The sequence below is a fragment of the Hylobates moloch genome, unplaced genomic scaffold (genome assembly GCF_009828535.3).
Source record: "Hylobates moloch isolate HMO894 unplaced genomic scaffold, HMol_V3 SCAFFOLD_7, whole genome shotgun sequence".
Classification (NCBI taxonomy): Eukaryota; Metazoa; Chordata; class Mammalia; order Primates; family Hylobatidae; genus Hylobates; species Hylobates moloch.
The window spans coordinates 100,767,287-100,777,406 of NW_026652282.1; the positions used below are offsets into that span (position 1 = coordinate 100,767,287).

Here is a 10,120-nt window from a genome sequence, read left to right on the forward strand (position 1 = left end):
AAAAAAAAAAAAAAAAAAAAAGTCCAGAAAGCCTGGTTTGAATCAGTAAAATCGAGTTTTCACACTGCTTCTCTGATGGTAATTCACTCTTCTACAGATTTTTAAGGAGGGTGGAAGAGAGAAAAGCTAAGTAAAATGTGGTCCTAGCCATCACAGGTCTCATAGTATCCTGAGGGAAAGAGACAGGAAACAACTAGCTGGAATATAAAACAGAATAAAATGTGTTCATTACCTGCTGTATGACCTTGGTCAAATCACTTAACCTGTCCCTGAGCCTCAGTTTCCTCAACTGTAACAGACACATAAGCAGTCAATAAATGTCAGCAGCTATGCATCAGTAGTGGCAATAGTAATATGGGCTACATGTGTAATATTTTGTACTATGCCATTACATCTTAGTAAAATAGAACCATCTACAATGTCTTGTGAAGAGAGAAATGAAATGAATTTTGATATTTGTTTTCTGCAAAGATTCTACATTACATTGTATAAGTCTTGACCCACCATTTTTATAACTCATGCATAAAATTATTTGAAAATGCTTTAAAAATTCCAGCCCACTCTTATACTGAGCATTTTATGTACTCATTCAGCAAACTATTCATTGAGCACCAGTCATGTGTCAGCTGCTGGTTAAGGCACTAGAGATACGGAAATTAAGAAGACCCAGTCCTCACAGAGTTCACAGAACACTAGGAAAAACAGACATGTAAATTGGACATGATTACAGTACAATTGTGAAAGAGGCCTCTTTGAAAGAATTGTCTATATTCACCATCTCCAATCTTTCTCTTCCCATTCTCCCATTCTCTTTTTTTTTTTTGAGACAGAGTCTCACTCTGTCACCCAGGCTGGAGTGCAGTGGCGCGATCTCAGCTCACTGCAACCTCCACCTCCTGGGTTCAAGCGATTCTCATGACTCAGCCTCCTGAGTAGCTGGGATTACAGGCGCCCACTACCATGCCTGGCTAATTTTTGTATTTTTAGCAGAGACGGGGTTTTGCCATGTTGGCCAGGCTGGTCTCGAACTCCTGACCTCAGGCGATCCACTTGCCTTGGCCTCCCAAAGTGCTAGAATTACAGGCATGAGCCACCATGCCCAGCCCCATTCTCTCTTGAGTCCATTCCAGTCAGACTTTTGCTCCACCACCCAATAAACTTCTCTTTTATTTTTTGAGACAGGGACTCACTCTATCACCCAGGCTGGAGTACAGTGGCATAATCATGGTTCACTGCAGCCTCAACCTCATGGGCCCAAGCAACCCTCCCACCTCAGGCCCCCCCCAAGTAACTGGGACTACAGGTGTGCACCACCACACCCAGCTAATTTTTATATTTTTTGCAGAGATAGGGGTCCCACTATGTTGCCCAGGCTAGTCTTGAACTCCTGGGCTCAAGCAATCCTCCCCCCATGGCCTCCCAAAGTGCTGGGATTGCACATGTGAGCCACTGCACCCAGCCAAAACTTCTCTTTTTATGATAACCAGTGACCTCCATGTGTTTAAATCCAAGGGTCACTTCTCAGTCTTCATCTTACTGGGCCCTCAGCAGCTCACCACTCCTCCTTGACATACCACCTTCACTTGGCTTACTGGACACCACACTTTCCTTTTCCTTCTTCACCGACTGCTCCTTCTCAGTCTTCTTTGCTGGGTCTAATGTGGAAGTATCCCCAGGCTCAAGCCCTAAGTGATCTCATCTGGTCTCCTGGCTTTAAATACCATCCGTATACTGGTGACGCCCTAATTATGTTTCCAGCCCTGACCTCTCCCCTGAACTCCAGACTCATGTAGCCAACTCTCCATCTCCATTTGAATGGCTAACAAGCATTGCACAGTTAACTCCTGATGTTTTCACTCACCCTTAAAAAACAAAAACAAAAAGCCAACCTGCTTCTCCCATAGCGTCCTCCATCTCAGTTCATGGCACTTCTGTCTATCCCGTCGCTTAGGCCAGAAACTTTAGAGCCATCCTTGACTTTCCTCTCACACCCTCATCCAGTCCATCAGCCAATCCTGTTGACTCTACCTTCAGAATATATCGAGTCTGACCACTGCTCACCACTCCACCACTAGCATCCCAGTCCAAGCTACCATCATCTCTTGCCTAAATTACTCTAGTAGTCTCCTAACCAGTCTCCATCCTACTTTTTCCTCCATCCTTGAGTCTTTTTCAACATAGCAGCCAAAGTGATCATGTGAAAATATAAATTAGGTCATGCCATTCTTCTATTCATAACCCCCCCCAGTGACCAGTCTTCTCAGTAAAAGCCAAAATGCTTACTGTGGGCCCTACCAGCCTTATACAACCTAGCCACCATTTGTTTTTCTGAAGTCATATCCCATTACTCTCTATTTTGTTCATTCCATTACCACCACACTGGCCTCTCATTGCCTCTGTAACACCCCAGACATGCTCCTGTCCCAGGGCCTTTGAAGATATCCGTACAACTTGCTTCCTCACTTCCTTCAGATCTCCAAAAAGCCATCTTCTTGGTGAGGTCTTCTCTGATTACCCTAATAAAAACTTCAGCATCCTCCAGACACTCCTTATGTTCCCTCTGCTTTTATTTTATCCAGAGCACTCACCTCCTCTTAGTATTTGGCGTAATTTGCTTATTTATTGTCTGTCTTGTCTTCCCCTGCAATTAGAATTTCAGCTTTATAGGAACAGGGACTTTTGTCTGTTTGGTTCACTAATGTATCCTGAGTGTCTGGCATATAGTAAGTATCAATAAATATGCAAATAGATGAATAGTCTTTAGAGGGGATAATGGGAGCTAATGGGAGTATAAAAAAGAGCTAAGGAGTGCAGTCAGTATGATTGGGGTGAGTGATGCTTTTCATGCTGGAAAAGTTGTCATGAAGGGCCTTACATGTCATTCTAAGGAGCTTAGATTTTATCCTACAGGCGGTAAAAAGTCAGTAAAGGAGTCAGTGGTCTGAATTGGAATCTTAGAAATGCGTTCTGGCTGTAGTATAAAGAATGAGGCCGGGCACGGTGGCTCACACTTGTAATCTCAGCACTTTGGGCGGCCGAGGCAGGTGGATCACCTGAGGTCAGGAGTTCAAGACCAGCCTGCCCAACACAGGGAAACCCCATCTCTACTAAAAATACAAAAATTAGGCAGGTGTGATGGCATGCACCTGTAATCCTAGCTACTTGGGAGGCTGAGGCAGGAGAATCGCTTGAACCCAGGAGGCAGAGGTTGCAGTGAGCCGAGATCGTGTGACTGCACTCCAGCCTGAGCAACAGGGCGAGACTCTGTCTCAAAAAAAAGAAGAAGAATGAATTGGAGGCTGGGTGTGGTGGCTTATACTTGTAATCCTAGCACTATGGGAGGCCAAGGTGGGAGGATCACATGAGCCCAGAAATTCAAGACCAGCCTGGGCAACATAGGGAAACCCTGTCTCTACAAAAAATACAAAAATTAGCAGGGCATGGTGGCGCATGCCAGTAGTCCCAGCTACCAGGGAGGCTAAGGTGGGAGGATCACCTGAGCCTAGGAGGTTGAGGCTGCAGTGAGCCGTGATTGCACCATTGGACTCCAGCCTGGGTAACAGAGCGAGACTCTGTCTCAAAAAAAGAAAGAAAAAGGAAAAGAAAAGAATTGAAAAGGACAAGAGTGGGTCCAAGAGGCCAGTAACAGACTGCTACAGTAATGCACACATGAGATGGTGGTAGCCTGAATTATGGGAGTGCCAGTGGGGATGGAAAGGAGGAGCTGCATTTGAGAAATGCTCTATTTAGAAGACAAGATTGATAGGACTTGATGATTGCTTGGATAGGGCAGTAAGGGTGGGTGAAATGAAGGAATCCCAGGTTTCTGGCTTGGGGTAGCTTGTTAAAGAGTTGGGCCATTCATCACTGAGATAAGAAATACAGAAGAAAGAATAAATCTGACACTGTCAAGAAGAAAGGCAACAATAGGTTCTAGGTGTGTCGAGTTTTGAGTACTTGTGTACTATCCAGGTAGAGCTGCCCAGTAGGCAGTTGGGTGCTTGGTTTTGGAGGTCAGTGGGAGGTCAGAGCCAAAGATAAAGATTTGGGAGCCATCTGCCTGTAGGAGGTGTTTAAAGCAAAAGCTATGGTAGAATTTCCTAGAAAAGGTATATAAATTGAGGAGGACCAAAAGAGTTCCTGGTTATCAGTGCCAAATATTGCCCCCTAAGAAATCCAGTAATAATACAGCCAAAAAGAGCCACTGGATTTGGAAACCAGGAGGTCGACAATGGAATACATTTCATGTATTCAAATGTTTATTAAATATCTACTATGTATTAAGAATATTAAGGATACAGAAGTCAATAAAACAGACCAAAAAAAATCCCTCCTTACCTGTAGCTGAAATTCTAGTTGCAGAGAAGGAGGAGATAAATAAAGGAAATAAATAAGTAAATTATTCCAAATATTAAAAGGCAGTGAATGCTCTGAAGGTTAGATAAGCTGCCTAGGGTCACAGGGCCAAGTAAGTGAAGAAACTAGGACTAGAAACGAACCTGCTCAACTCTAGAGTTGTGCTCTTCTTACTGTTGTACCACACCTCCTCTCCCACATCGATAATCTTGGTTCCATTGCCACAGAATGCCATATAGCCCCAACGAAACGTTTCAGAAACAAACCAAAGTATGTGCATAGCTTAATCTAAACTCAACACCATTTCTGAAAGCCAGCTATGAGGGGACATCCCCTTCATAGTGGACAGGTAGTACCAGTTTTATATGTAGATGGTATATTGAAAAGTCATTTCATCTGATTGTAAAATTATTTTTCTAAGAGGATGGCTGGGTGCAGTGGCTCACGCCTGTAATCCTAGCACTTTGGGAGGCCGAGGCAGGTGGATCACTTGAGGCCAGGAGTTTCAGACCAGCCTGGCCAACATCGTGAAACCCCATCTCTACCAAAATTATAAAAATTAGCCAGGTGTGGTGGTATGCACCTGTAGTCCTAGATACTCGGGAGGCTGTGACAGGAGAATCGCTTGAACCCAGGAGGTGGAGGCTGCAGTGAGCCGAGATCATGCCACTGCACACCAGCCTGGGCAAGAGTGAGATTCTGTTGCAAAAAAATAATAATATTAAAGGATAAAACATTCCTTTCAGAGATGGAGCATTTTGGCAATAATAGGGTTCAGTCAGGATGGCTCTGAAGGTGGTGATGATGTCCACGGGGTGGCCAAAATGGTATAAAGGTGAGGATCACTGAAACCGAAGGCCAGAAACTGGTCATGGGCTGGGTCGTCTTTATAGATGCCAAAGTTACCTAAGATGACGGCGAGGCTAGGAGAGGGTGAGCCACCAGGTATCACAGTCTTCAATGAATGTGGAAGAGTGGCCAGATTAGTAGATAATAGCAGGCCAAGGAGTATGGTTCAGTGACATCAGCTCCAGCTAAGTGCTTCTGTCATGAGAGTGAAGGAGGAAGGGTTTGGGAACAGCAACAGAGTGTGAGAAGAATGCCACCATCGCAATGCTCCCCACCCTGTCACATCTGTGAGGTGGAGAAATGAACAGCCTCCGCTTGGGAGCTTCACAGGGGAAGGACCAGTAAAGACAAGGAAACAGGAGAATACTTTAAAAAGGCTAAGGGCATGGGATTATGTTTATCATGTCCAGAAGGCATAGGTTGGGAGGGAATGTAAGTATGAAATTGAATCTGTCCCAAATGTCGGCTTCCTTCCAAGCAAAATAAATGACAAATATATGGACAGGGTATATGATTGTATTGCATGTTAATATCCGTTCTAAGCCCACAGAACAAGAAGAACCCCACAGCAGCCATTCTTTGCCATCATCTTGGCCAGGAACCCAGCATCCAGAGTGTAGACTTGAGACCCTGGCTCCTTCCACTAGGACATTTATTTCCTAGTGTTTCAATCACCTCATCCCAGCTTCTGTTTCCTGCCAGGCTCAGAGCCCCTACCTCCCACACAGTGGAGGAGTAGATGTCCATTTCTCAGGAGCAGTGGACTGCTTCCGGCAGACAGTGAAGGCCCAGGGGGTCCTGGGGCTCTGGAATGGATTGACAGCCAATTTACTGAAGGTGAGAAGAGCCACCAGTCTCCGTTGCTCCCCTGCCTCTTCCAATTCTACCCTCTTCCTTTGTCACCCCCAACCCCCACTACAGTTTGCTTGGAAAACCCCCTCTAGCACTAATGGGTAGCACAAGGCCCATGAATGCATACTGTCTGTCAGCCCCGTAGAGAGGGGAACCTGTGCAGTGGTGGAGTATCTTATACCCCATTCCAGAGGAGCTGATCATTTAGTGCAGAGATACTTAATGTGGAGGTTCATGGGCCCCTAAGGGGAACCTAACCCCTCATCCTAAAATTCTATGCAAAAATGTATGTGTATATGCATATGTGCATCATATTCCCAAAGAAATCCATGACAAAAAAAAAAAAAAAAAAAGTTAAGCACTCTGGACTAACCTTGCACTAGCTGGCATGTAAATGATTCCAGTCAAGGCCAGCATATAGTGACAGGCAGTATCAGATAGTCTGCGTGCATATGACCCAGATCTAGCGCCTCCCAGGCAGGTCATGCCCTTCAATCACTGTCATTCCTCTCCCAACCCACATTGAGCCAGCTTTCCTTTTGCCATCTTCCCTGATTCCAAAAAGAGTTACCATTTGTATTGCCACCGCTATTATCTCACTTTACAAGATAACTTGCCCTGATCCAAGTTGACTGCAGACACACTGATGTTTTCTTTTTAAGAACTTAACTTGATATTCATTTTCGGTTTTAACAGATAGTTCCATATTTTGGAATTATGTTTAGCACCTTTGAGTTCTGCAAGAGAATCTGTCTTTATCAAAATGGTTACATTCTGTCTCCACTGAGCTATAAATTGACCCCAGGAGTCGATCAGAGTTTGCAGCCCCAGGAATTACGAGAATTAAAGAAGTTCTTCAAAACGAGAAAACTGAAGCCTAAAAAACCAACTCTATAAAATGGAATGGAACTAGAAGTGCACTGACTGACAGCGTGTTGCAATCACAGATAAATGTAGCCTCATAACTGTGCACCTGAGGCGGGATGAGAAGCTACTGCTATCTGCTGCTCTGGGAAATGAGATGGTTTGGCCATGCACCACCTCAGATCTCCAAACTGATGTCCCTGTGAACACCTGCACCATGAGAAGGTTTCCCAACAAGAGTGTGTCATGATGGCATTCCACGAGATTTTATAACCAGAGTCTAGCAGTGATAAAATGTACAATTTACACTCTGAATAGAAACATGACACCAAAGAAAGGGCATTGCCATGACATCTCAAAGCAACAGGTAATTGAAGTGGCTGAGTGGATACCACATTGTGAGGTCAGCCACTGGGTCACTTTTAGTCAATGCAAAGCTTGCACAAACCAACGTCAGCCTAGTTTTGCTCAGTTTGACCTGAGACTTCTCAATACAATCTGTTGTTTTGTTTTGTTTTTAGAGACAGGGTCTTGCTCTGTCACCCAGACTGGAGTACAATGACACAATCATAGCTCACTGCAGCCTTGAACTCCTGGGCTCAAGACATCCTCCTGCTTCAGCCTCCCGAGAGTTGGGACCATAGGACCACACCTAGCTAATTTTTGGGGGAGCGGGTCTTGCTATGTTGCCCAGGCTGGTCTTGAACTCCTGGGCTCATGCAATCCTCCTGCCTTGGCCTCCCAAAGCGCTAGGATTACAGGTGTGAGCCACTGCACCCTGCCCCAGTACAATCTTTCTTGAACTTAAATTTTTGCAGACATCTGAGTGCACACACCACAGTGTAAATTATGCCTTATCAGAATCTAAATGAAAATAGTGAACATTTAAAAGCTATCATCATTGTAGTAGAATCATCCTTCTTTTGTGAAATTTGAAGCATCCCAGGCTTAAAATCTTACGTTTCAGTAAGACAGTTTATACCATGACTGCTTAATTATTCCCCCAAAGACCTTCTGATTGAAGTCATGTACAAGTTCAGTGGCCTAAATTCTCTGCCTTTTTAACTTGCTTTGCAAGTCTACCCTGAAAATAAGTTATTTAGTCAAGTTATTCTCAAAGATGTCCCAGTTGCCTAGAAAGGATCAAATGGAACATTTGACACACATACCCAAAAAAATGTAACTGACTATAAACACTTTAACCTAATCATCTGTATCAAGCTTTCTAAAAATCAAATTTCAGGATTGTTCCACTTTAGAGATTCTATGTAAGGTTTAACTACACTTTTCAAATAGCACCTATCTATGCATTTAAAAATGCATTAATATCTAACATAAAATTATTAATTTATACACACACATACACTCATACACAGAGATTTTCAGTATGTTGCAAGTATTTTTTCCGATTAAATTTATTTTCCAAAGAAAAAACGATGTGTTGGTCATTTATTGCTAGTCTGAGTTATAAAACTATGGTTAAATACATACTGGCCAAATCTGTAAGCTCTCAGAGCCTTATCCTATTTAAGTATACCAAAATAATTCACTTTTCCAACTGCTGCGGCATTCTGTTTTATGGAGAATGGCAGTTAACACACACACACATGGAAATCTCATCTGTAGCTCAATCTGTTAGAGTTTGGAGGGTGGCAGATTCTTTACCCAGAGTGAATAGTTCATGTTTATTACTCTTTATTTTCCTTGAAACAGACAACTTTTCAAACAGTTCTGAAAGCTGCAAAAATATTTTTTACTTTTTTTTAACTAAAATCCTAACTTCACATTATTTCATGATAATATCTTGTGTATTCTTCCACAAGTAATTTTTTTTTTTTAATTGTCACCCAGGCTGGAATTCAATGGCGTGATCTCAGCTCACTGCAACCTCCTCCCGGGTTCGAGCAGTTCTCCAGCTTCAGCCTCCCGAGTAGCTGGGATTACAGGCACCCGCCACCATGCCTGGCTAATTTTTGTATTTTTAGTAGAGATGGGGTTTCACCATGTTGGCCAGGCTGGTCTCGAACTCCTGACCTTAGGTGATCTGCCCACCTCTGCCTCCCAAAGTGCTGGGATTACAGGTGTGAGCCACCACACTCTGCCCTTCCACAAGTATTATTAAATAGATAGCTAAGCTCTTGCAGTTGTCATGCACAGAAATGTTTTCTGAGCTGCAGTTTTGATTTTTTCATTGAATTAAGTGGGGAAAATAATATGCCTGATTTTTCTAATTTCAGAAGAACTCTAAAACTCTTGTTCTAGTTCTAAAATAAACTTCCAGCTAATTTCATTTTCTTCGGAGTATGAAGAGAGAGTTCTGCCTTTCTGCTTTATGGCTGACAGTGAGCACCACACTGGACTAAGTACTTGAGAAGGATTATAAAGATGTATGATGCAATATTGACTCAGGAGGAATTGATGGTCTTGAGGAACAAATCATACCTACATATATGAAATGACTATGATTACAAAGCAAATACAAGCAAAGGCATGATAATGTAGTATCAACTGTTTATAAGATTGCCAAGGAGCTCTATACAAACTTAGTGAATAAAAAACTAAAGGAATCATCACATGGGAGACAGACTAGTGATCAACAGGGATTTGGGGGAGGTTGTGAGTCTTTTTTTTTTTTTTTTTTGAAACAGAGTCTCGTTCTGTCGCCCAGCCTGGAGTGCAGAGATGCAATCTTGGCTTACTGCAACCTCCACCTCCTGGTTCAAGTGATTCTCGTGCCTCAGCCTCCTGAGTGGCTGGGACTACAGGCGCCTGCCACCATGCCCAGCTAATGTTTGTATTTTATTGGTAGAGATGGGGTTTCACCATGTTGGCCAGGCTGGTCTTGAACTCGTGACCTCAGGTGATCCACCTGCCTCAGCCTCCCAAAGTGCTGGGATTACAGGCATGACCCACCGCACCCAGCCATGAGTCTTGAACTAAGTTTTGAAGGAAGTTAAGGGATATGTATTGGTCACGAATAGGAAGGCATTGCAGGTTAAAGGCAGGGCATATGCAGCATCACAGAGATGGAAGCAAGCAAAAGTGGGTCAGAGCAAGAAGAGTGGCTTTGTGCATTTATTCAATAACTGCTAGGCACTACAGACACAGTGGCACAAAAGGCAGATGAGGTCCTTGCCCTCAAGGAGCTTACACTCTAGTGAGAGTGGCAGTCAATAAACAAGTAAACTAATAAATAATT

The 10,120-nt window shown here is 43.5% G+C and overlaps 1 protein-coding gene across 1 annotated transcript in view; it reads left to right on the top strand.

Moving 5' to 3' along the window:
* The window catches only part of SLC25A43 (solute carrier family 25 member 43), a 49,907-nt gene extending 41,376 nt beyond the window's left edge, over positions 1 to 8,531 (top strand). The window contains exons 4-5 of the mRNA XM_032757524.2: positions 5,908 to 6,042; positions 6,754 to 8,531. Of these exons, the coding sequence (XP_032613415.1) occupies positions 5,908 to 6,042; positions 6,754 to 6,954 (336 nt within the window). The 3' untranslated portion in view covers positions 6,955 to 8,531. The remainder of the gene's footprint in view (positions 1 to 5,907; positions 6,043 to 6,753) is intronic.
* Positions 8,532 to 10,120: the final 1,589 nt, after the last annotated feature.